This window comes from Falco rusticolus, chromosome 10 (assembly GCF_015220075.1).
Source record: "Falco rusticolus isolate bFalRus1 chromosome 10, bFalRus1.pri, whole genome shotgun sequence".
Taxonomy (NCBI): Eukaryota; Metazoa; Chordata; class Aves; order Falconiformes; family Falconidae; genus Falco; species Falco rusticolus.
The window spans coordinates 22,515,423-22,541,002 of NC_051196.1; the positions used below are offsets into that span (position 1 = coordinate 22,515,423).

Here is a 25,580-nt window from a genome sequence, read left to right on the forward strand (position 1 = left end):
AGCCAGGACCACAAAGATACATTGAAAATACTCAGGTTTTCAGAGATGGCCAAGTGAGAGAGGTGTCCCTTACCACCAGTGGCCACTGGGTATCCAGTACTTGGGTACACTTGAAACACTCAGCCCTACATCACATGCAGCACCCTAAAGAAAGTGCTGCTTCTTAGAGTAGGTGAGTGATCTTCAAGGGATCCTCTACATTCAAAGAAGCCTAAGAAACCTGAGACGGATCACCAGGTCCAGAGGAGCCCAATGCAATGGTGTCTGAGTTAGATCTACTGCATTTTAAGTCTTCTGGGATATGGCACTGACATTGGCACCATCTGAATTCAAACTCAGGTACTGTGTTACACCACCTGTTCTAACAGCAAGTAATGAGAAAGGGATTTGATATCTGACAGTTTGCCTAGCCTTACCCTATCCTGGCTTTACTGAGAAGATTCTGCTTTCCAGTGTGCAACTACTTCCACTGACTTCATGTGCTTAATAACATTAGTCCAGCTGCCCTCACCCTTTGACCCAAATGAGAGGGAATTAATTATGTTCTCTTGTAAAAACACCCAAAACCTGCAATGAGCTGCATGCAGAAAATTTAGTAGAAAGTTCTTTGACAGATGCCAAGTAAGAAGATGTCTTTAAACAAACCCTACTGTCTAACTTGCTCAAACACAGCTCGAATAATGTCCCCTTAGTTATTGTGATCAATTACCACAGAACTGTCACCAGTGCTAGGAGTAACTAAAACATGTGACAACACCACCCACTGCCAAACCACTGTAGAACACATGTAAAAAGAAGTATCTGGAGAAATGTGAGTGATATGTCAGCAGAATTACTAGCTGGGTAGGCTACATAAGTGTGCACTATATGACTTGGACAGCTGCCTTTCTGTTTTTTTCTTGCCTTTCAAAAAAACAGCGGGCTAAGTACCACCATTTCCAAACATCTGTTGTTTCAGCAAGAGAAGTTCAAAGTAGGAAGCTTTATTGCATACTGATTTCTCCCTGCCTAGAGGTTCAGCTTTCAGCCTAAAAAGATCACAGAGAGGCCTCAATTCATTCCAGTTACAGAAGATACCAATTATTCTTACAATTAAAGAGAATGCACAACAGAGAGATTGGTAGTCAAAGCAAGGCAGTGCTCCTGGAGTTCATGTCCTGTTAAGAATACCCATTTTAAACAGTGTACCTCCTGCAGTTGCTGGCTTCCACATCTGCATCTACCACAGGTAAAAGTTACAAATCAACATGCCGACTGAAAATTGAGTTATAATCCACGCTGTCTCTCCCCATTATACAAACAGCAGCGTAACAGGGCCAGTAACACCCTCTATGGTAATCCTGGGGCTGGAGCAGCAAAGTGACTTCCCAGTTAGAAGGGACAGCGATTCCCCAGGCTTTCCCTCCCCTTTCGTATTCACCTACACAGTTCCATCAGGATTTCCTTCATGTCACTGGCCTCCAGCCTCTTAGACTAACAAATCAAGAATCACAAAGTAATACAGTAGAAAATTAAGTCCTTCACATCTGCAACAATGCATAGATTACCACTTGGTCTATGCTCTCAGGCCAATGACTTAATACTTAATGTAAGAGATTCCCACCCCCCACCCAGCTGGAATTCTTTGCTCAAGTTTTTTAGACACAGAAAGAGAATGTTTGTCTTCAAACTTAGTAAAGAATCAGGTGTAATAGGAATCCAGTAGACCACCTTCTTTAAAGGGAACACAAAACTGTGTGAAAAAAGACTGTCCATTCCATGGCTGACTTCGCATGCCTTACGTGATGTCCTTCTTTCTTGGGGGCCGGTGTATATTTCTCACCACGCACTTCACCATCCATTCAATTCCCTCGTTCACTCCTTTGCTAAGGAAATAAGCAGAGAAGATTTAAGAAGAAAACCTAAAACACACCAACCAAGAACAAAAATGTAGCTCACGTAGTCCGTAACCGAGCCCTTACGAGAGCAAGTGAAGGCTTTCACGCTGCAGTTATTTACTGGCATTACGAGATTAGCTTCTCATACACACAAACAATGGGGATCTGTTTTCCTTCAATTCAGTATGTATCTCTTTTTTCTGATGTCTGTACAAGACTACATACAATTTAGTTAGTCATCAGGTCTGTGGAAACCTTGAAACGAACAAGCATCACACCACCTGACAGCTGGTTTGAGCTTCTTTTGCTACAAGCCTCAGGCTAGTTGTATCAGATCTTCCAATCCCGGCTCCAGCTCCGTAATCATCTGCACTGGGACCGCAAATTGGTGGGCTGTGCAGCTTCCCACCAGGACTTCCACAACTTACCGTTTTAGTGCAAACTCAAACAGAAATTTTGAAAGGGAATTCCACACAGATCAAAACTAGAAGTGTTTGTACAAAACCCACAACAACTGAAAAGGTGTCATTTCATGAGATTATTATCTAATACTTCTCTTCCAGTCAATGCTTAACCATTGTTCTTGTGGTCATTCACCTGCTTCATGGCACTTGATTCTTAGCAGTGCAGTCAACAGAGATTTTTCTCATGGCCTAAGAAGCTTTTCTTATCCTTTGCCGTAGCTTGTATAATAAAACAGATTTCTTGCTAGATTAAAAAAACAAGACATCTCAAAGTGCTGGATTCAGTACGGGCAGTAACTCAGACGAGTATTTCTAGCCATCTGGAACAGTACTTTTGACTTATGCCAAAGAGCACTTTTCACTCAAAGAACTGAAAGCATAACCAAAGTATTGCAAGAGTCAATGTGCAATAGGGAGGATATCAGGAATCTAGTGGGCTGGTCAAGGTCACGGCACGCAGCTGGGTGGTGTGTGGCTGCCCAGTGTCCCAAATTTTGATCTGGCCTAGTCATTGTATCTTAAATCACAGAGGTCCCCAGTGTACAAACACTCTTGGAGATTGTATCATCTACGTAACAAAGCTCATCTGCACGCCAAGAAATATGAAAGCAAGAGCGTAATTACACCACTACCAATGAAACCACTTTTTTCTCTGGCAGTGTCATAAACAGCTACATTTTCAACTGACATAAAAGCCAGGAGCAGCAGCATGCCAACGACCGCAAAGGTTACTGTGTATGGAGAAGGCACGATAAAGGACAAGAATCAACAACTCCACGTGCTTGCAAGTCCCACTGCTCTCAGCCAACGGTACATTTTCAGCATGTTTCATAGGCAGGATTCACAGATGAAGTTACTGACCTGGTGCGAGTCCAAAGTTCACAGACAAGGTCTGTCACTGCTGGGAAGGAAGCACAGCTCCCTTTCAGGGGTTATGAGATCCTATAGCGCTGCTCTGCTTGTGCGGTGCCCTGCAGCTGTTCAGTTAACCAAAACACCACCCAGTCTCATGCTTACCCAGTAAGAGCAGAGCAGGCTTGCGTTAGGCAGTCTCTCTTCCCAATTTTGTTAATGCAGTCACTAAACGCTGTCTTGATGTCAGGTATTGAGAGACAAGTCTGCAAGGGAAAGCAAAGAAGAGCTTGATTTCTATGCCACAGGAGATGATGACCTTCTTCCGCATCCACAGCTCTGCATCAGTGAGGATGGTACAATGCTGTTAGGTTAAACCCCCCTCATGCACTAACAGAGCAAACTCACTTCTTTACATTCTAAAAAAATGAACATATTATTTTTTCACCGAAGACTATGTATGTATGTATGTCTATTTACAAAGCCTTTTAAAATGGTGTAACCTGCCAGAATCCCAGCTGACTCTTTGCCAGTGGCCTGGATCATGTCTCCCTACATGCACACTCTCAGAAAATGGCTTGGACGCTGATTTTTCCTAAGCTCTCAGCACATTCCTTGACACTAAAGGCATGGCTGCCCTGCACTTGATTGCATTTCACCTGCAGGAAAAAATGCTGACAGCACTGAATGCAGCACATTTTCTAATGCCTGGTGTCACTTTGCTCTTTATCACCGTCAGCTCTTGCACTTCTATAAGGCTGCTAGGAGATTGCTGGGAAGTGGTTCTAAACTACACAAATGCATAAACATCCCAGCAAGCCAGTGCGTTACTTTCCTGACATAAATCCCAGTGTTACCACAAAACTTTTATTCTTGAAGTTACAAACACAACAAAAATACCCCTGCCCTACTGAAGTCTAGATTTGTGCCTTCCTCCCTGAACACGGGAAGCAGGGACAAGAAGAATCACCAGCCTTTAAATCCTTTTCTGATCTCGGTGCTCGCTTTTTCCTCAGAAGCCTTGGACATGCCATTTCAGCACTTGAGCTAGCCACAAGCCCAGCTTTCTTCCTCTCTCTGCAAAGACATTTTTTGGACCTTCAATGGATGGAGTAGAAGTATCAATCACCAGCCAGGCAGGCTGGCACCAAAGTCTGGTGGCCTTGAGACTTAAATACATGTTCTGGGCAAGTGTTTACTCAAATACCAAACCAGACCCTTGTGAGTCTTAAGGAATAGTCGAAGTGGATGTAGCCTTTGAAAGAACAGACTACTTGCAAACAGGAATTCAGTCTCCTACAAGTCTGTCGTCTTCTACAAGTCTGTCCCTTAAATTAGCAGGAAGATGGAAATTAATGATACCAGCTATCCATTTTGCAAAATACAGGTTCTGGAGAAATTACAGGAAACTACTGTGGGGATGACCATGTGACAAATAAGCAGGTTTCAGTGCTTTTAAGTCAGACGTACTAAGAAATGGGTTGAGCACTTTAACAACACCCAATTCACCCACTGCTCTTGAATCCAGGCTTGCAATTTGCCATGTGAAGGGCTTAGAATCCATTAGTTGTGCAACTTCTGATGACTCTACTTTCTTATGACCTACGTTGCATTTCAAACTCGCAGTTTCAATCAATGAGCTAGAAACTGTATCCAGAAACATTACTTACTTCATGGCACCAAAGCCCTAAAAACTTACTTCACCATTTCTGCCAAATTAAAAATCTGCAATTTATAAATATGAGCTGTCATCCACAGGATAAATAGTTAAATCAATTTAAAACCTAATCTAATACTAACTTTAGTGGGAGTCAGACTTGACTTGGAATTCATACCAGTAGGTCTGGAAGATGGGCAAGCAATTACTACCAAACAACCATTCCTTACAAGTTTGTAAAAGATGCTACTTTAGTTTTGGTGTAACGTTCACTGCCAAATAAGAAAGGCAGGTGCAACTGCCCCTTGATTTAAGCCAGAGCTCTAGGTAAGTCAATTACCCAACTACTACGAAGGAAGAAGAGCTGCATGTCAGTAATTTGAGCTATTTTTCATGTCATCACCTTTTTTTGACTTGGCAGCAGGAAGGTTAATCCCTAAGGCTGCTGAAACTGAGCGAATGTTTCTTGAAATATGCTTCAGGCTTATCACACCTTAATATCATAGTATAACAATTTCTCCTTTTCTAAATGATGGTATATTTTACAATCTTATTAAAATATATCTGAGAGAAAGTGTTCAAGGTAGGAAATAACAGCACAGAGCATAGTCATGCTGTCCTTTATTTCTATTTGCACAGGCCTGTGCAAAGCAGTCAGGCAACAGACTTCACAAAACCCACCAGAAGACCAATACCCCTGCACATACTCAGCAGCACAGGGATTCCACCTCCTTCAACTCATCCATCTTTAAGGCCTTTGAGAAGCTGACTTTTCCCAGTGCAGCTTACAACTGCTGTAGGCATTTTTTTCCCCCAGCTTACAGAACCATAGAATTGTTTAGGTTGGAAAAGACCTTTAAGATAATAACTTCCCTTCCTCATGCTCTGGTATAATCGTGGCCTGCCCTAACTTCCACAGAGCTGTCCAGCCATTGCTCCCCACAGAAATCTGCCTCAGAGAGCTTTGCTTCTGAGGAGGCCTTGCACCATTTGCATTGTTTATAACAGGATGTCACTGCATCACAATACTACCCCTGTTCTGAGGAACATCTTTTTCCCCTTGGGATGAAATACATTAACACATGAGAGGGGATAGCACCCCTGAACTATCTATTCAGAGAAGCCTTGTTTTAGTGTTCAAGGGGAAGCCACAAACTGGAATCTCGTCCTACAGCAGAGGATGAGGCAGATTACCCGTCACTTCAACTAGGAGCATTTGAGCGTCTCGTGCTGGGGAGAAAATGTCAGCTGCGGCTTCCAAGTTCCCCTCTTTTCCACCTCCCTATCGACATTACAAAATATTTATTTACAGATGTGTTCTGTTTCACAACTGAAACCACATAAATCAAGAGCAAACTAGGGAAGCTGGATTCCTGATCACAAACAGCATACCATCACAATAATAAAATCCACAGATGACCTTTCTGGAGCAGTGTTATCTACCACACATTTCAGAGGAAACCCACACAACTTGACAAATCATACTTCTATCTCAACTTCCCCAAAAGAACGCACTGAAACCCATCTTTTCATGAAGGCTCTTCAAGGCCTGTTCTAGCCAGGACTGACCCGCCTGCACAACAAAATTCCTTTTATGAAGGGTTCAGAACAGCATTACCCAAATTAAGACTCAGGAATGGTACACCTAGGATCGTATCAAGCTGCAAAGGCTCCATTTCTGGAGTCACCTGCAGAAAAGCATGAGTGGCTGTTTTAGGCAAAAAAGGTTGCATTGCATCTTTTTTCGTCTGCCAGATCCACTGCAGGAAATACAGTGCTGCTGCTTGGTCTCATATCAGGATAAAACCTGACGTATAGGTTCTGCAGCCATCTCAAGAATAATCAATTGGCAGAATGGAATTAAAATATAAACAACAGAAAGGTGGATAGCCTAAGTAAAACTATTTAATAAGAAGTCTAACCAAGCTGACCCATGTTCAGTGCCACCTTTTTTTACAAGCTCATTTTAAATTACAACTTAGAGCTTGTTTAAATTAAATTGAGCTTATTTAAGCTGAAACTAATTTTACAGGGAAGCTGTGGCATCTCAAGCTGGAAATTAGAATGGTCATCACGCACAAGGCTTATTTTCTAACAACTGTATGGAAAACAGATAACACTATGAGTCATCAAATATATGCTGCTACTCAGCATGACTCCTCTCATTTTTCAAATACATGAATAGGCTTTCCAACGTTCTGGAGATTTCAAATTAAATTTCCAAAATTTACCTTAATATTCAGAAGGCAAAACTTCCTCCCAAAGACATCATACAACACCCAGTAATTTTCATATGCTATTTTTTCAGCTCCATTTTCCCAGTGTTTTTAATAGTGTTCCAAAACAAACCATTCTATCTTCCAGTTTTAACAGTTCATTGTACAGTTCAGAAATATATAGCTTTTATAAAACTTTTAACATCAAAATAGCAAATATAAATTCTTATTTTGCAGCGTTTTCTGCAGTGAACAGTAGCTGAGCCAAAGTGCCCAGTAGTTTCAAAAGCAGCATTCTGACTTGCAAGGGAGTCCACATGAACTATTATATATTAGACATTCAATTCCCCTATAAAGCAATAATCCCTTTATAAAACATACCAAACTCCCTCCCACAACATACACTTGACCCAGTCCTCTAATTAATTACAGAATGATTCAGTTTTGATGCCCCTGCTAAACACGGAGCATTCTCCTGGTACAAAAAAAAAGATCATACACAGTATTTAGAATTGGTATTTTGAAGTCCATGACTGTGTTTCATCTCCTGATATGGCCAAATACTGCTCGTGCTTGGCAGTGCTAAGTGGAGGCAATTTACCCCAGGGTAGTGGTGCCTATTAACAGCAGAATGCTTTTCTTTGAGGAATTTAGCATCAGGGCCAAAAAATCCTTACACTTTATGTAATTTCAGGCATTGAGTCAGATTTTTGTTAGCTTACTGTGAGGAATGTAAACTTGAAAAAAAACAATAATTATTTCAGATGTACTACTTCTGATATATTTCACCACAAGTCTTCTGCTGGCCTTTCAAGATGTAATCATCATCTTTCATCTGCAAATACCAACAAGGTTAAGATACCGCTCATACTCCCTTGTCATGATCCACATTAACAACAGAGAGATACTGGTGAGAATTCCTCACTACGATTGTATGTCTGGAGATCCAGAGCAGAAAAATCTCTAGCAATGATAATTCTGTAGCGTTCAACTTCCTTCCAGAGGTCTTTGATTCTGCTAGATCAGTGGAAGAGAAACATGCCTTCTAGTTTTCTAAACCTTGCTTAAGTGAACCTAAATAATTACTCAAAAATAAGCTATAGTCCCCTTAATGTTTTGTTAATAGCATTGATGTCTCTCTGCTCTGTGTCCATATCCAAGGTCACACTCTAGCAGTAGATCTCTAAATATACAATATAGGTATTTCTTAAAAATAGGCATACCTCCAGGCGGTACGGCTTTGCTAAGCTCTTGTTCTATGACTGCATAAATGTCCTACACCTATGAGCTGGTCCTGGACCCTCCAGAAAGGGCAAGGGGCCAGTCATAGTTTTTATCCTGAAAGCCTGTTTCAAATAACTCCTTTAACCATATAAAGAAGTCCACTTGTCCAACTTTTATTTCTTTAGTCTGGCTAGGGTGCCAGAAGAGCTGGCATTTGCAGTACGCCCATAACAAAAGATGCATATACAGCCATAAGGAAAACTGGAACAGCTTTCCAGGTCACTGCATATAGTTTATTTCTCAACAGCTGAAGGCAGGAGTGCAGACTGCTCCCTGCTGTAAAGCTGTAGTCTTGTGTGGTAATACAAGAGTTAATATTTTGGTTTCCACACAGAAAAGACAGTCAATTTCCCCACATACCAGAGATCACAGGGAAGTCAGGACCATAAATGAGCATTCTGTCTCAATCTCACACTGTCTTTTAAATGGAATTACATGTCTTTTATTTCTATAACTAGATAATCTTATGATCATCCAAAAAAAAATTGTCATACACACAAAGTGTAACCAAACCCTCCTTCAAAGCCAAAATTATTTCTATGGAAGTCTCAAGTATTTCCCACAAGTACACTCACTGAAGTAGGTGTAAAGTCCAGGGGGAGAAGCTGGGAAGTTTTTGCATACTTAAACAGATACTGATCACAGCTGCCAGGGCTGGTACTCCAAAATCTACTGAAGATCTCAGGCTCCATCTAGAGATTAATCACTCGAACTGCAGTACTGGAACTGCAGGTACAACGGGTGGAAAGGAGGAGGAAAACGTGCTGGGGGAGCACTTCAGTTTTTCCTGTGCTGGGGGAGATGAAGACTGGCCTGGGTGCGTTGCCTAAACAGTCACACTGTAGTGCCCACTGACTTGTCAAATACAAACCAAAAGTTTTGCATTTCTGGATGTACCAGAAAGAATTCAAATTATACTACCAAGAAAAGGCATTCCTTGCCATTCACTGCTGTCATAGATGGAATGTTCTAGGACAAACAGAATGTTTCAGTGATTAGATATTATCTGTTTATGGGAAATGGGCAGTATTGCTTCACATACATTTGTTGTGCTGTTCCCAGTAACAGTAGAGCACCATAAACAAAGTGCACTAAACATTCTTTTTCTGATCAACAGGAAAAAACAGTATCAAGATATCAAATCACAGTAAAGAAAGACCCACCACAGCTACATAGTCTGTTCTGTTTACATACAAATCTCAAAACAGCTGAGACTGATGTGCCTGTAGTAAGCCGATTTATGCTTTGGAGGAGCATGGAGGAGAAAGGAAAAAAAATAAAAACTAAATTCAAAGCAATTATTTACAGCAGTGGGAAAGCACCACAGGATCAGACCACGAATGTATAACAAATTTAACATGCATGCAGAGCTCACCTTTCCAAGGCTTATTCACACACGTAAGAAGTAAATCTGCAATAATCTTACCTCTACATCCTGCTTGTTAGCTAACACCAGAATGGGAACCCCTTCCAGAGCTTCGCTAGTAATCATCTTTTCTACAAAGCAAAGGAACAGAAACAAAAACAGAGGTTTAGCAAATTCAGGAAGATAAAAGTTGTGCAAATGCCTGACAGACTATCTGGACACAGGGACTGAAGCAAGAGGCTCCTTCCTGCATTAGTTTCCTTAGATACAAACTTCCAGATCTATTTTCTTCAAAGAATTTTTTTCCAGATCAAACTCCAAACTTTATTTTGATCAACAAGCATGTTGCTGAAAATTAATGAGGTGATAAATACAGAATAAGAAATAAAAATTTCAAAATCATTAGCATAAGCACAGAAAGAGATTCAAGATCATTATAGGCAACAAAAGAGTCCTGTGTTACAGACAAGACAGACTTCAACAAAAAAGTGCAGAAGTGCTACAGATGTGTCACCAACAGGCCACACAGCTTACTTCAAGGACACAGTAACAGTCATGACAGTAACGAGAGAACTGTGCCACAGTACATTGTGACACCACAGTACAGCTAAAACACAAGGTACTCACCAAAAGCTCTTTTAGATTCCGAGAGCCTCTCCTCATCAGTGGAGTCAATAACATAGATCACTCCATGAGATTCAGCGTAATACTGAAAGGATAACACAAGTATTAGTGTATCTATCTGCTAGGACCATTTGTTCCTCTTTCTGATTTTTTTTTTTTAATTCAGTATAATGTGGATAAACATGGAAGAAATCAACCAATTAGTACCAGCTGTCTTTGTATTATTTGTCTGGAGAGAAGAGTGGCACAGAGAATACATTGCCTGTTCTGTTTGCAGGCCTACTGAATACAGCAGGTGAAAAAGCTTCTCTCTGCTGACAAAACCCCAGATACAGGTTGATAATTTGCTGCCTTTAAATAATAATGCAAATATTAAGCATTATCACTGCTAAACTTGCTAGTTGAATGTCTGGAAAAGTGTTGATGCTAAATACCAATAAGCTTGTATGGTTACTAAATGATCAGACTGCTTCAATTCTAAGAGATCAAAATATTTATAAAAGAAAAAAAAAACACCAAAAAACATCTGCTACCTTGTCCCAAAGAGACTGTAGTTCCTCCTGTCCACCAAGATCCCAGAACATTAGCCGAGTTTTGCCAACATCAATAGTACCAACTAAGGGAAAGAAGAAAAGATAATCAAATGAAAACTAAAGGCAGTCCCTAAAGCACAAACACCTGTGCATCCCTCTAAGAAATCTGGGGTAGAACAGTCTTCCAGAGGAACAAATCACATAGAGTGGCTACACTCTACAACTGAACAGTACCTTCGCAAAGGGTGACCACTAATGTCAGAGTCATATCAGTGCAAATAATATCAGAATGAGGCCCATGAACCAGTGAAATTTAGCTTAACCTCGGAGTGTAGCACTGAGATGAGATACTTGGGTTTTTAACATTTCAAGGCTTTTTCCTCATAAGCTAAGAAAGCCTATTTTATTTTCTTACAGAAGGACATGGGGAGCTTGGAGATATGATCCCTACTTCTACAACTATGTTGCCCTTGTCAATTCTTAAATATTTCAAACAAGAACCAACTGTTGTCTAACTGTGCAGGAAAGCTGAAAAAAATCCAAACAGATTTACTTACTGTTTAAGCCTACAGTGGTTGTGATTTTGGACAAACTCATCCCTTTGTAGTTCTTGTTAAATCGAGTTTTAGTTTGTTCAAGGAAGGTCTGAAAAGGAATAAGAAAAAGTATTTACTCTCAAATATTTTGCTGGCTGGGGTAATGCTAACCCAAACCTGCTTTTTCATTTCTGCAGAATCCTCTCCAACAGATACTGCCCTACCTAACCCTGGAACAAACCACTCTTCTTGGTCCCTATTTTAGCAAGGGAAGAAGGGATGATCACAGGTGATTATGGGATTAACAAAGCCTCACCTACATCCCTGAAAGCTTATGCTAAATTTAAGTAAGAGGGAAAAGTTGATTCTTTGGTGTAACATCACTAAAATAACTCACAATACAGCCAAAGAAAGACTGACCTGTCTGTTGGAAGTTTTATCTCTGGAGGATGTTTAGAACTGCGTGTGCCTTCCACACAGTTGTTAATAAACAGCACTTACGGTTTTACCAGCATTGTCCAAACCAAGGATCAAGACGCAGTACTCATCCCTCTGGAACATGTATTTATAGAGTCCAGACAGCAGAGTATACATCCTGCTCCTGAAACAAGTACAAGGAAATCATTAACAAACAGGTCACTTCCAAAAGTCTCTCATTCCACAATACAAGTTCTTCCCAACACCAGACAGATAAATGATATTATTATTTTGTCAATAACTCTCATAGCGAGGCAATCCCAGGACAAATCACAGATCCAAAAGAGACCACACAAATGGCTCAAAATGAAATTTTCAAATGCATACAAGTGAGGCATTATTTTCCAAAAAGCCTATCCTCTGTTTCTGCACATAGTGCCCAGCATCCACTGCAAACTCAGCCCTCATTGGAAAACTACCCTGTCTGCTTTGGGGCTTAAAGGAGAGCCAAATAAGAGCTTGAATGCTTGTTGCAATACACGTAAGACCCAAAGAAAATGAAGCCAACTTCATACAAATACACAGAACAGGTATTTTGAACAAGAATGTACAGGCTGGTCCCCCACTCCCTGTTCCTGATCCATATAACAGTATCATGGGAGCTTTAATAGTCAAACAAGAGTGCAGTGTATCCAAAAGGTGCATAAGACCCCCTACTTATCTTAATTTAAGCCTTACCCAGCAACAATCTTGTTACAGTATCCACCATACAAGTGTTTTGTCATCTTAGAATGCCATGAAGACAAAACAGGCCAGTCAGCTAGGCAAAAGCACAAGACTGAGAATCAGGCAAGGCGACACCGACACCTGCAGAAACCCACACTTTTTCTGTTGGCACATTTGCAACCAAGGCAGAGAAGACTTGCCAAGATGCAGGAAGTACTGGTACCAAGCACTACAGCTGACTCACACAACATTGCAACAACTCTCCCGTTTGAACACAAAGAGAACCTCAAGGCAAAGACTTTGAGAGGCAACTGTCCTTAAGCAAGTGTGAAGGTAAGCAATCACTTTGAAGTCAAACGCTGCTACCTACAGGAAAGGAAAAAGCGTTCTGGACCAGAAGTAAGGGATTTCTCAGGCTGGGGCACTCAGCCTGAGGACAGGACACCTCGGGGCACAGGGGCTTTGCCTCCCCACAGGTACAGGCCGAGCGAGTGGGGACCCTTCATCCCCAGCTCTGCAAGAGGCCCAGGCTGGGCCCCCCCCTCCGGCCCGCTCCCCCTTGGGGCCAGCAGGTGATCCGAGCCATGCCCAAGCACCGCCTCGTTTCCCCTAGACCCGGGAGATCCCCCTCTCCTCCCCCTGCCACGGTCTGACAGGGCAGCAGGGGGAAACCGACCCTCCCCGCCATTTCCCCCTCACGGCCCACGGCCAGGTCCCGGGACGGGCTGGGCCGGTGCCGCCTCCCAGGCCCGCTCCAGGCCCAGCCGTGCCCTGCGGGCCCCGCCGCGGCCCCTGACGTCCGACGGGCGCGGAAGGCGGAGGACCGCGCCCGAAACCCGCGGCCCCTCACCAGCTACCGGAGGCACCTCCCGCCAGGCAGCTCCTCAACGCTGCCCACCGGCCCGGGCCGCCGGCGCCGTCCCGCGCGGGGCACTCTGGGAAGTGTAGTTCTCGCGCCGCGCCGGGCGGAATGGCGAGGTGGTGCGCGGACTACAAATCCCAGAATGCCCTGCAGCACGGCCCGCCGGGGGACACCGAGTGCGCAAGCGCAGTAGAGGGACGGTCTCGCCGCTGAGTGGCGTAACGCGCTGGCCGGGGAAGCCGGAAGTGGGGCGCGGGGGGCCGGAAGCTGGTGGGTGTCATGGCGGCGGCGCTCTAGGGGAAGGGGGAGCTGAGGGGTGAGTGGGGCGGCTGAGACAGAGTCAAGTTGGGGAGTTGCTGGCAGCCCTGTGGTGGAGGGGTCGCGCCGCCAGTGACCAGGCTGCGGGAGGAGCGGTACCGTGTGTGAGCCCGGCGCGCTCCAGCGGGCGCCGTGGCGGGGGAGGGCAGGGCCTGGCCTCCCCTTGGCCTCCCTCATCGCCTGTCGCCGCCCGTTTGCTGCAGGAGCTTCGACCTGGTTACTTCCGAGGGAAGAAGCGAGGCGGCGGGGTGGATGGTAGCTTCTGCAGACAAGGGCTTGTTATCCAAAAAGTTGCTCGTCTTAAGTAAACATTTCGAATGTGTTGTGAGTTCCCGGAGAGAACACAGTTAAACACACCTTTTTTTTGCTGATAATGGATGAAGAGAGTCTGGAAGCAGCAATTCAGAGCTACAATGCCCAGCTGCAGCAAGTGGAGCTGGCTTTAGGGGCAGGCCTGGACCCCTCACAGCAGTCGGACTTGATTCAGTTGCAGGAAGATTTGAAGCAGCTGATAGAACTGACCGAGTCCAGCCTGGTGTCTGTTAGAAAGAGCAAACTTCTGGCTACTCTAGATACAAATGCCTCCTCCTCATCCTCTCCAGTAGGCCTTCTGGAGCAGGACACCCACCCAGACAGTTCTGCGCAGGATGAGGAGTATGCTGCTTTTAAGGAAGCCATTGCTGAGCTTGGAACTGATGAGAAGCCTTCAGCTAATAACAGTGAGATATCATCAAAGAGAGATGAAGAAACTGATGACAAAAGTGAATCAAAGTACAGTGAAGAAGAGGTGGAGTCTGACAGAGAGGAGGGGGAGGAGGAATTGAGCGGAATGAAGGTTAAAGCCCCCTACTACAGCTCTTGGGGGACCCTGGAGTACCATAATGCCATGATTGTGGGGACAGAGGACTTAGAAGACGGCAGTGCAGGAGTCAGAGTGCTGTATCTCTATCCGACTCACAAGTCATTGAAGCCGTGCCCGTTCTTCTTGGATGACAAATGCAGATTTAAAGAGAACTGTCGGTAAAAAAGAAAAAGGGGTGGGAGGGGGCTTATGTCCTTCCCATAGCTAATGGCCTTGTCACTCAAAGAGTTAAACCTTTGAGTTTGTACCGTTTGGCTTTTTTACCCAATGAAATTTTGCCTTTTTGTTTATGTTTTAAAAATGTGTTATGGTAAGCATGGCATCCCTTTGGCTGTTTTCTTTAGCAAATGCAGAGATTAAATGGAAGATCCCATGGGAAAGTTGCAGAGATTTTACATAATCAGTCGAGTGGCTAAATTAATAACCAATTAAGTATTTTAAAATAAAACACCAAAGCTTGTCTGTCAATAGTACATACATTGCAGTAGAGTCTCCGTCTTTGGAGGAAGTTGGCCCAGAGACCCACAAAAGTGTGACCCTGTTTATCTCAAAAGACCTGTGAACTTTTTTGCTGAATGTGTCACTAGGAAGGAGAGCTTAAGTCTGGGGTAAGATGCGGTCTTTGTTACATGATATAAATAATGTTTTAAGGTGAAAAATGAATAACCTGTGTAATTGAAATAATGCACGATAAAATTTCTGTAACTACTGGTGAAGACATCACTGCTGACAACTTGTTCGCATTTCCTTTAAGGCAGGAAGCAATTTTTATTTCGAGCCTGCTGAAATGAGATGGAGATAATTCTTCTTCTGCCTCCTCTGGCAGGTTTTCACACGGGCAAGTTGTGTCTGTGGAGGAGCTTCAGCCATTTCAGGAGCCCAATCTGAGCACGCTGGAGGTGGGCTCAGCCTGCCTGGCGAAACACAGCGATGGAATATGGTACACTGCAAAAATAACTGGTGAGTCGTGTTTGAGTGTGCTTTGCCAGGATTCTGTGTGGAATATGAAGGCTGATGTTTATGTGAATATAAGACTTGACTATTTTGGTTAATGACAGAAAAACATCAGCTATGTAGCTGCAGCCCTAAACTGAAAATCTTGACATAGCTGAGAAAACATTCTGAATTTTGTCAGGCTTGGGCAGGGAATAGTCTGGAAAACAGGAAAGTGTTAGACAAAAAGGAGACATACAGAGCAGGAATGTGGAAGGGATATGACTATGTGGTCATTATCTGCCCCAGAAGGGAAGAAGCAGGTATTGCAGGAATTTGCATGCATATTAGGTTAGAATTGCAATAATCTGCTCCTGTTTAACCAAAAGACATGGAAGCTGGCCCTGCCTATCACCTGCTGATACAAGCTTCCCCATGTCTTGGGAAGAGTGAGGGTTTATTCTCTCTTTTCATATTTCTTTGACTGTTATTAGGTCACAGAGGAGCAGGTCTAACCTCTTTAATTCCATTTCTCAACAGCCCATCTTTCTTCATTTTTAGAAATAAGCCTTTAAGTATTAACATAGGCATTGTGGAAATAGCTTTTCACTGCAGTGGGTGCTTCTCTGTCCGAAACAGAAATCTAAAGCACGAAGATAAGCCAGCATTTTTTAAACCACACGTTCCTTGTGCCTTCCCCCTTGCCTGTGTCATTCCACTGGAGCCAACTCTGTTTCTGAAAGCCCTCTGCCAGCTGCGCATTGGAGACTTACGGGAACTCTTGTCCTTGCTTTCCCTTCTGTAGACATCGACAGTGGTTACTACACTGTGAAGTTCGATTCCCTGCTGCTCAAGGAAGCTGTTGTGGAAGGAGATAGTGTCATTCCCCCGCTGCGAAGTGAAGATGGTGCCGAATCTGCTGAGTCTGATGAAGACAGTGTTGATGATTCTGGTTATGCTAAAGGTAAGAGAGCGGGGACGGTGTGAGCAAAAGTGACTTGTGATCTACATCTGCCTTTCTCTGGGACCTACTGGATTACTTTCCTGGAGCTTTCATTAAAAGTGTCTCACCTCTGATGAAAGAATAACTAATCTCTTTATGTGTTGCTGAAAGATAGAGAATGGGAATTAGCTATTATGTTACAATTGCAAATGAAAATACTTGGTTTATGCAGATGACTGGGCCAGCAAAGGTTGAAGGTTTCTATGGGAACTTCCAACACGTGAAAGAACAGGGTGTGATGTTTTAGTGCTGAGTTCCCAGCTCTGAGTCTGTTCTTTATGTGACTGGCTGACGAGTGAATCGGGAGACTTCCTCATCTCTGGGAGCTCTGTGGAGTTCCATGACACAAGAGTACAAGAGTAATTTTGCGTGTTTGATCCTTCCAGTGCCTTGATGAGGTCACAGGAGCAGCCATGCCCTGTTTTATTATTGAAAGCTGACACAGAGAGAGCCCAAGTGACTTCTTTGAGATTACTCTGTCCCTGCGCTAGTAGCACAGTTAACGTCACAGGGACAAAGTTGAGTCCTAGAGCTCTTTACACTTAGCCTAATAGAGGTTATTAGATCCTAATAACACAGCATTAGCATTGTGGCCTAGAGGAGCTTCATACCAGAGACATGAGCTAGAGGCACAGAATAAGTATTACCTGCCACTGTGCCAAATTTTACTCTAATGGTTTATGTCGGCCTGTATCACCATCCTAGAAGGAAGGAAAGGAAGCGTAAAACTTCTGGATGGTTCTGCCTGGAAGTGTGAGATGGCATATGCATTGAATCAAGTGAGAGCTCTCATTTAAGTGACTCGCTATACAGTGTTCATAAAAAGTGGCAGCTCAATAGGAACTAATTAAGGCTGGAGGATTGTTTGAGTGATTCTAGGGTGGGAGAAGTATATTGTACTGCCTCCTGAGGGGTTTTCATGCCATGGGTGCCCCGGATGAAGCATTTGTGTAGAAGCTTTGGGTTTGTGTTTCACTGTTTCTTCTATTCTGTGCCACAGTGATAGATTCAAGAGTTCCAGAGAACGGGGAGTGGACTCCTGCATGCAGTTCCTCTTTTGGTGGCTGGGAAGCCCATACTCGTGGTATTGGCTCCAAACTGCTTGTTCAGATGGGATACGAATTTGGAAAAGGTAAGGGGAGAAGGCGGTCCTGCTGCTGTGAGAGCCTGACTGCTTGGTGGATCCTAAAACTAGTTAAGAAAAATAAGATTTTGGGTAGAGCTGTAACTTCTCTGTGCTGAAGGGCCTGTCAGATAAGGCTCAAGCTGTGTGATGAATCACAGCTGCGTTAGAAGGCAAGAAGGGATAACTTAATTGAACTACAGGTATATGTGTGCACCAGCCCCTGTATGGCCATAGCAAAAATTGGAGGCATTTGGAGCCCTGGTCAAGTTCATGATTAAAGCCATGAGAACTGTCATATGAAATGTTCAAAGGCTTTAGGTAGAAGGGAACTGATCTATGAAGCTTCTGATGTCTGCGTTAAAGCATCTCCTGGCTCAAGACACAGACTTCAAAGCCTGCTGAACTAGCTTCTTGCTACACAAATTGTATTGAGCCTTGGGGGCTTTAGGAGGGCAGTCTGCTGCTTGCATTTGTCTATAGTTCTCCCAGAGGAACCAAACCAGTTTTAGGAAGAACCTGGCTTGAGAAGCTGAGAATGTGAGGGCTGAACCTAGTTTCACAGAAACTGGCCTGATGAATGGCCTCGGGCTTTTTATCCCGTATCTTTTGCTGTAGAAGGCTCCTGTCGTAGCGTCTGCATCCACTGTGCCGGGGCCTTCGCCGCTCCCCTTGACTTGGGTGGTAGCTGGGGCCCTCTGTACCTCAGAAGCCCGTCTGCTTGTTCTAAGCTTGTCACTGTCAACATGAGCTTGTGGTGGGAGGTGATTTGGAGAGGGGATGTCCTCACTTGCAGTATTCTCTTGGTGTCTCTCCTCAGGGTTAGGGAAGAATTCTGAAGGCCGAGTGGAGCCAGTGCAGGCTGTGGTACTTCCTCGAGGGAAGTCCCTTGACCAGTGTGCTGAGGTGCTTCAGAAAAAGAAACAGGGGAAGCTGGACCCAGGCAAATCAAGGAAATGCCGAGCAAAGGGGAACAGCTGTGGACAGTCCCCCGCGGGCAGCCGTAAGCCTTCCCACAATGTGTTTGACTTTTTGAATGAAAAACTGCGAGGGAAGAGTACCGGGGAGAAGGCTGGAGGGATGGCAATGCCAGAGAGGAACAGCAAAGAGATCTACCACGCTAGCAAGAGCACTAAGAAAGCCCTGAGTGTCCACCTCTTCCAGACGATGGAGAAGATTGAACAAACACAGAAGGATATCAGAGGAATCCAGCAGGCCCTGGCACGCAACATTGGGCGGTAGGAAAACATTCTGTTTGGGACTGCAGGATGAGCTGAGGATTCTTGGCGCTTCTGGGAAGGGGTGGCCTTGAAATGAGGTATAGGAGGAACAAGTGAAACATCTGGATGAGACCTAAGGGGGAGTGGGGGAGAGGGACTTTTAGTGTGTGCTTCACACCAGTCTGGACACCGGCAGGTGCGCCTGGGGTTCTTTGGCTGGAATTCAGGCTGTGGCAGAGGGGGGCTCTCTGCAGAAAGGTACCGGAGTCCTTTCCTTCTCATGGCCATCCCTGCCGCGTTGCTGTTGAGCATCGCAGGAGTACATTTTCTAGCCCAGACTGTGCTGAGCATCGGGTTCTTCCTGGCTTTCAGCAGGTCACTTGCACTTATCCCACAGGAAAGGGCAAACCCTCCTGGGGTGATGACAGTCCTTTGATCTTACCGTGCAGGATGACATTGCTGTAATACTTTTTGCTTTCAGGCACAGCATTGCTACAGCTCAGCTGGAGGAGAAGCTGGCTAATGCACATAAACAGCTGGGGCAGCTGCAGGCCCAGGAAGCCAGCCTGCAGCGGGAGCAGAAGAAAGCAGACACGCATAAGAAGATGACTGAGTTCTAGTCTCTGAGAAAGGCGTTTGGCTGCAGTGATTGTCCTTCCAAGTCAGGCCCGGTGCTCGTGGCCTCAGAGCCTGGCTGAGCCATCCTGCTCCTCTGGGCCTCAGGCTGCCCAGCCTGAAAACTGGGCTGAAAAGCAGCAGTTTCTAAAACTAGGTGGTTCTGAGCTCTGCGGGGAGGGGGAGAGGTGTGCATCCGTCCAGCCCTGCAAGCATTCAGTAAGCCTGAGCCTTGTATAAGGACTAGCTACAAGAAATACGATTCTCTGTTCTCTTGCACACTTTTTTCCTCTGTTATCCCTGTGGTGGCACCTCCTTCCAGAGTCTGTAGCTACTTGGGTGATAACGTCGCTGGCTGCGAACTGGCTGAGGAGGGGCTTTGAAAGCCCCACATCCTGCCATCAACTGTGGCTTGTGTTTGCAGCCAACTGACGAATGCAAGTGGAGGCAGGGTCCCGAGCACATTCTGGTGAAGCAGAAAAGGCTTGTACTGGGTGAAAACAACAAAGGCAAGTTGCTTCAGCTGCTCTCTACCTTCTGGTTTTTGCTGTGGGCTTTGTCTGAGAACCCATTGCTTTGGGGAGCAGTTCCTTGTAGCCCTGGTGTAAAGAATAGACAGAAAGCTGGCAGCTCGGAGGTTGGTAATAGTGGTCTCACGCATCAGGTTTCATCAGTTTGACTGTAAGAGTATCCCAGGACATGCTGTAGCCTAACTCATTGACTTGGCATGGAAAGCTGCGTGGTTCCGCAAGTAGCGTGCCAAAGCTGGGGGAGTGTAACACAGCAGAGTAATGGATCCTCAAACCTCCTAGCTGGGAACAAATCCCCAGGGAACCTTACGATTTTTGCCATCATTACTTGAGTTTTTCTGTCCTAGATGGCTCATCAAACGCAGGTCCTCTTACTGAAAATCCTCAGGGCCCAGATGCTGGATGAGCACAAAGATCAGGAGGTCTGTATGTGCCCAGCATGCAGCCCTGCCTGTGGGAGAGCGTCAGGCTATGCTGGAAGCAGGCCAAGCAAGAGAAGTGCCCTTCCCTGCAGCGTGGAGAGTCTTTGGACAGGAAGGATGTCTTTTCCCTAGGTTATATTCTGCGTTGGCGGCAGGCAGTCCTTGCCCCAGAGGAGATGGTGGTTTGTCAGACTCCGTTTCTGGTGGGACTTGTGCATTGTAATTGCTTTTAGAAAAAAAATAATAATTGTTTGCAGTTTCATGCCAGTATCTTAAAGACACATTTTTCTTTTAATTTATCTATTTCCTTTTCTTCTGAGTCATTTTTCTAATGAAAAGTTTTGCATCTTTAGTACCGCCTTTTTTATCTGTTCCCAAGCAACTTCTAGAGCTGTTGGCCTGGGCAGGGCTGCGCCTACTGGTAGAGTCAGGCTGCCAAACTAACCAGAAAATCTAAGGCTGAAGGAGATACGATCAGAGCTGTTCAAGTCATGTGGGATTTAGCATTGCTGCAGACACATCTCAGAAAACACAGAGTAACAGCAAAAGTAAACAAGATTAACGTCTTCAGGAAACCTGTTACAAGTGACTCTCCTGAAGAGCGCTTGGATCCTGCTATGATAAGCACTGTGTAGATGTGCAAGGTGGCGTGGGCTGCCTTGAGCACTTCAGCATCTATCAGTTTCTAACTAAATCAGCTGTATCATCTTCGTTGTTCTCAGTTCATGTTCACACACTCGGCTTAACTTAAGGGTTTAACGATGGTTGCTCAGTGCCCTTCCCTCGCAAATGAGTGTTTATTTCCCACACTCAAACGTTGGGTGGTGACAAGGATTGATGTGCCCAGCTAAGCATGGGTGCTCGCTGAAGTGGCCCATGACAGCTGAGCTGAGCTGGGCTGAGAAATTTCTTGGATTTGTTGTGTTCTCTGATGCTATTTAACACCGTCATCTCTTTCAGAATTGGGTCTCTTAGCCCTGTGTCTCAGCTAAGTCGTGTTTTGACCTTTCCTTGGGATTTCCACAGCCTTACTTGTCAGACTCCTACTCAAATGGCTGCTGCCTCCCACCCAAGACAGTTCACGTCCCTGTGAATAAAGTTGATTTTTATTTTTCCCCCTCTGTCCTTGTAAGGCGTTGTTCTTTTGCAAGGTGGTGATGATCTGTGGTGACCTATTCTTTCCTTATATTCCCTGCGGGCAGAGAGCTGCAGCTAAAACCAGCTAGTGGGGAGCGGAGCATGTTAGAGGGTGCTCTTGTGCACTGGGTGCCTGCGGAGCTTGTCTGCCGCGCTGCACCCAGCTAAGGCGGGGAGGAACCCAGCCTACCATTGGGTGAAGCAACCACCTCTGCAGTGCCAGGAAGCGAGCTGTGGTGTGTGCTGCGTGGTGCCTGCTCTAGAAGGAGCCAAAGGGGAGTGGGAGAGCTCAGATCAAGATGTTTGAAATACTCGGGACCCCCTAATTAGGAATAACTCTGCGGGAGAAAAGGAACTAACTCCTCCAGGTGGGCTGGCAAGGAAGAGAGCATGATCAGATCCCTGCTCTTCACACTCACCGGCTCTTGAGTTTCTGCAAAGTAAGTGCTGTCTGCTTGCCTGGCTGGCAAACCTGGGTATCTGCAGCTAAACCAGGGGCTGAAGAATACTTACAAGCACCTGATCTATATAGAAGTCACAGCGCTGTCGGAGGTGCTGTTGCAGCCAGCTAGACTGGACAGGCAGGATTCCTGTTTGTAACTCTCGGCAGCGGGGAAGCATCGGCTGGGTTAAACTTTGTCGGCTGCGAGGAGCTGCAAGCCCTGCGCTTTTAGTGCATGGTGCTCTGGGCTTAGAAAGGAGAAAAAGGTGCTTGAGCTTGGTAACGCTGCTGGGGTCCCAGGGCTTGGGTCTACAGATGGCTTTCATGGTGACTGAATTGTTGAGTGTAGGGCATTGTCTTGTTTCTTTTCAAGAGAAGAATTTCCTGGTGTAGGGAGGCGGACTAGAGTTTTTGCTTGCGTGTGGAACGGCTCTTGGGGAACGGCTGAGCTCCTGCCTGCAGGTGGGGAGGTTTAAAAGGGTGTGGGCATTGAAACGCTGTCCTCTAAACTGGAATTATGTAAAACTACTGAATTTGTAGCAAGACCACCACTGGTAGGCAGGTGATTCTTGAGAAGAGACGTATCTCCATAATGTGCCCATCCTGTGTTTTGTCATCTGGCTTTCCATAACAGCAGCACCACGGTCTCCACTGGTCCTGCTGTGGCTCAGGTCTGCAGAAAATCTCTCTAGCAGGTTCTTGACTTCTGCTAAGAAGGGCGTTTCTCTGCCCGAGCGAGTGCATTTCCAGCAATCACAGAAGGGCAGGAAGAAAGAAAAGTGCTGAATTGTCAGCCTTGACCAAGGCCACACGGCGTGAGCAGGCGGGTCGCTTACCTTAAGGTTTTAAAATTCTGTTTTCTCAAAAGCCACTTCAGCATATAAGTAGCGATGAGGATTATAATTAGAAGTGTGTCCAGGTTTTGTGATGTTTGGGTCTGGAATTTAGAAATATAGTTGGTCCTTTCTAAATGAAACTCCTCCACAGGAGTTTGACAAAGAAATCTCTTCCCTGCTGCAGAGATGTGAGCGAAGCAGGTGAGATATCATGCCTGCTCCATGTTTGAAACAGTCTTAAAATTTACTAATTGCATCCCACGGTCTAGGGCAGATGCAGTGTTGTTGACTAACTGTTATGGGGCTTTCACTTTTCATAATTCAAAAGAAAAAAATCTAGTTCTGCTTCTTGAGATGGGTTTTTTTTTTTCAGTACAACTCCCCAGGGTACCTGAGCTGCGTTTGCTGCAGCCATGGTCGCAGTCACTGATGGGAATCGGCTTGTAGTGCTTGTCCTGGCTTCTTGCAACTATGCTTTTAGTAGTTTCATAAACCTTCTTGTCACCCTGCACAGAACGCTGTGTGCATTTTTATCTGGGTAGATGAATCGGAAGCAAGGTGAAATTGTCAGTAGCAGTGCTTAGTTTTACAGTAAATGTAATCTTGTTTTTGTGAAGCCCAGTTGAGAAACTTGTGCCTTTTCTGGGAGTTGCAAAAACACCCCCTGTGTCCTGTAGTAACAGACCAACTGCATTTACTGTGCCTGTGCTCGGGTGGCACAGATGGGAGTTACTCCCTGCTCGGTGGGCTGTGGGTGTGCATCGCACGTACGCGGTGGCTGTGACTGCTGTCATCTTCAAAGCCATCTTGGCTTGCAGAGCCAGCACGTTACGAAATGCCGTCTGCTGAGTCTCCTGCCCCGGAGGGTAGCCCCAGGACCAGGACATCGATAACTTTATTGGCAGGAAATTCAGGTGTAGGTTTCGGAAGGTCTGTTTGAGACTTTGCCTTGCAAACCTGCTCGGTCCTACCTGAGCAGCTTCAGCCAGGTGCTGGGGTTTCCTCCCAGATTTGTAATTTTGGGAGAACCAAAATGTTGTCCCAAGAAACAGCTTTTCCCACTGACTGCTGAGCCTGAATACACCAAAGAGCATGCATGGGGCATTTTTATAGCTCAGAAATTGAGCTATAAAAACCACTGGTCTCCTGCACAACAGAAAGTAGGTCAGAAGAATTTCTCTGTCTTAATTTCACCTTAGCAGGCCTCTCCCTTCATTCTTCAATCTTAAAAATTCGGGGATGGAAAATCCACCTGCTGTGGGATAAGCTGCCCCACGTGTGCCCGCCTCAGCGTGTTAAAAGCTCGCACTTCAGTTCTGACCTAACACCAGCTCCCGGCCACTGGACCTCATTATAATTTTGTCTGCTAAACCTCAGCCCGCTGGGTTCTGCGCTGAACACAATCGCTTCTGCAGCCTGCGATCCGGTCGCTGTAATGAGCTGAGCAAGTTCAGTGAGGACTGTCTAAGGCGAATGCCTGTGTTGCAAGTAATCCGTATAATTAATGTATGCTCAGACAGAAAAGCAGCATTGTCTAATTAAAACGTCGTTGGAGAGGGAACAGCCTTCCCTTCCCAGCTCTGATCTAAGCCAGTCTGTCCAGCCCGGTTAGTCCCTGAAACCTCTCTGTCTGACTTTCCACGTTGAAATAATTGCTCTCTGGGGGTTAAGGCTTCAGTCAGAGAAGTTTCCAAAGGCATGGGAAGCTCTCAGATAAAAGGGTGCTACAAGTGGGCAGAGACTTGCCAGTTATCGGAGTGAAGATGCGCCAGAGATGCTGCCGTGTGACACGGTGGCAGGGAGAGGGCAGCAGGATCGGTCCCTCCGTGGGCACAGACCCCCCTGCTGACCACGGGGCTGGAGCTGCCGTAGCACCCGAGGTTGGTGCAAGGCAGGGCAGCTTCTCGCCGGGGCTCATCCCACCTCTGTCATCAGGGCTCAGATATGTAAGAGGGTAAGTGGTCTCCCTTCGGACCAGGCGCGTTCCGGACACTGGCATGCACCCCCGCTACAGGGGAGCGGGGCATGCACGCAGCCGGCAGCAGCTGCCGTCCTGGCACCGGCGCGGGTGAAGCGGTGTCAGCTCTTGCGGTGGGTTTTGCAGCACGCTGGCGGCTGGGCAGGGACAGGGACGGTGGGACGGGGTGTCACCAAGAGCACCCCCAGGAAAGGCTTGGGACACTGACAGGCTGGGGAACGCCTGCTCTCTGTGCCGGACCGCTCGCTCTGGCCTTGCCGCTGCCTTAGCTTGCGGGGCAGGACGCTGCTCCTTGAATGGGGTGCAGGGAAGAGGCTGCCTTTGGGCAAGGCACGGCCTCTTCTTTAGGCAAATGGGGGAAAGGTTGGGCGTCACAGCGCAGGGTGGCCACAGGACTGGGGTTATGGTGGCGGAGAAGGGGGCTCGGTGTATGCCTGTGCCAAAGAATCGGCCTGGCTGGGTGGGCACATGGTTGCGACCCCACAGCTCCTGGCCCAAGTGCGGATTGCGCTGGGATGCTGCAGGGAGCGACTGGGGTTCCTGTGAGAGCAGAAACATCACGGTGTGGTTTGCAGGGCTGGGCTGGGCTCAGTCCCTGGGGACCTCACCATGCACGGTGCTGCAAACGGGGCGACACCAGTGACACCAGCAGCACTGCTGCTCCCACCCAGGATTTTCTATTCAGTGACTCCACAGGTCTCACGGTGCGGGTGGATGGGTCCGAATACCATGGGGCTTGGAGGGGGA

The 25,580-nt window shown here is 45.9% G+C and overlaps 2 protein-coding genes across 5 annotated transcripts; one reads left to right on the forward strand and one right to left on the reverse strand.

Annotated features, from left to right (window-relative positions):
- Positions 1–949: 949 nt before the first annotated feature.
- On the reverse strand, positions 950–13,480 carry ARFRP1 (ADP ribosylation factor related protein 1). 4 transcript variants are annotated; one of them, XM_037402781.1, is made up of 9 exons: positions 12,565–13,017; positions 11,911–12,010; positions 11,431–11,518; positions 10,874–10,956; positions 10,344–10,425; positions 9,777–9,847; positions 3,359–3,459; positions 3,203–3,242; positions 950–1,865 (listed from the first exon to the last, which is right to left on the reverse strand). In XM_037402781.1, exons 1-8 carry the CDS (start codon positions 12,609–12,611, stop codon positions 3,221–3,223), a joined length of 594 nt encoding a protein of 197 aa, XP_037258678.1. In that variant the 5' UTR covers positions 12,612–13,017; the 3' UTR covers positions 950–1,865; positions 3,203–3,220. The 4 variants fall into 4 exon arrangements, with proteins under 4 accessions (XP_037258678.1, XP_037258676.1, XP_037258677.1 ...); XM_037402779.1 differs by lacking the exons at positions 3,203–3,242; positions 12,565–13,017 and adding an exon at positions 13,403–13,480; XM_037402780.1 differs by lacking the exons at positions 3,203–3,242; positions 12,565–13,017 and adding an exon at positions 13,419–13,462.
- A 200-nt stretch (positions 13,481–13,680) lies between these two features.
- On the forward strand, positions 13,681–21,561 carry ZGPAT (zinc finger CCCH-type and G-patch domain containing). The gene is made up of 6 exons (XM_037402775.1): positions 13,681–14,752; positions 15,421–15,554; positions 16,333–16,491; positions 17,531–17,662; positions 18,474–18,891; positions 19,355–21,561. Exons 1-6 carry the CDS (start codon positions 14,106–14,108, stop codon positions 19,491–19,493), a joined length of 1,629 nt encoding a protein of 542 aa, XP_037258672.1. The 5' UTR covers positions 13,681–14,105; the 3' UTR covers positions 19,494–21,561.
- Positions 21,562–25,580: the final 4,019 nt, after the last annotated feature.

Coding starts and splice junctions, on each gene's coding strand:
- ARFRP1 (XM_037402777.1), bottom strand. CDS start 12,611: ATGACAAAACACTTGTATGGTGGATACTGTAACAAGATTGTTGCTGG. Junction 9,848..10,343: donor GGAATCTAAAAGAGCTTTTG/GTGAGTACCTTG, acceptor TTTGCTTTGTAG/AAAAGATGATTACTAGCGAA. Junction 3,460..9,776: donor CTAACAAGCAGGATGTAGAG/GTAAGATTATTG, acceptor TTTCCCTTGCAG/ACTTGTCTCTCAATACCTGA.
- ZGPAT (XM_037402775.1), top strand. CDS start 14,106: ATGGATGAAGAGAGTCTGGAAGCAGCAATTCAGAGCTACAATGCCCAG. Junction 14,753..15,420: donor AGATTTAAAGAGAACTGTCG/GTAAAAAAGAAA, acceptor CTCCTCTGGCAG/GTTTTCACACGGGCAAGTTG. Junction 18,892..19,354: donor CTGGCACGCAACATTGGGCG/GTAGGAAAACAT, acceptor TTTTGCTTTCAG/GCACAGCATTGCTACAGCTC.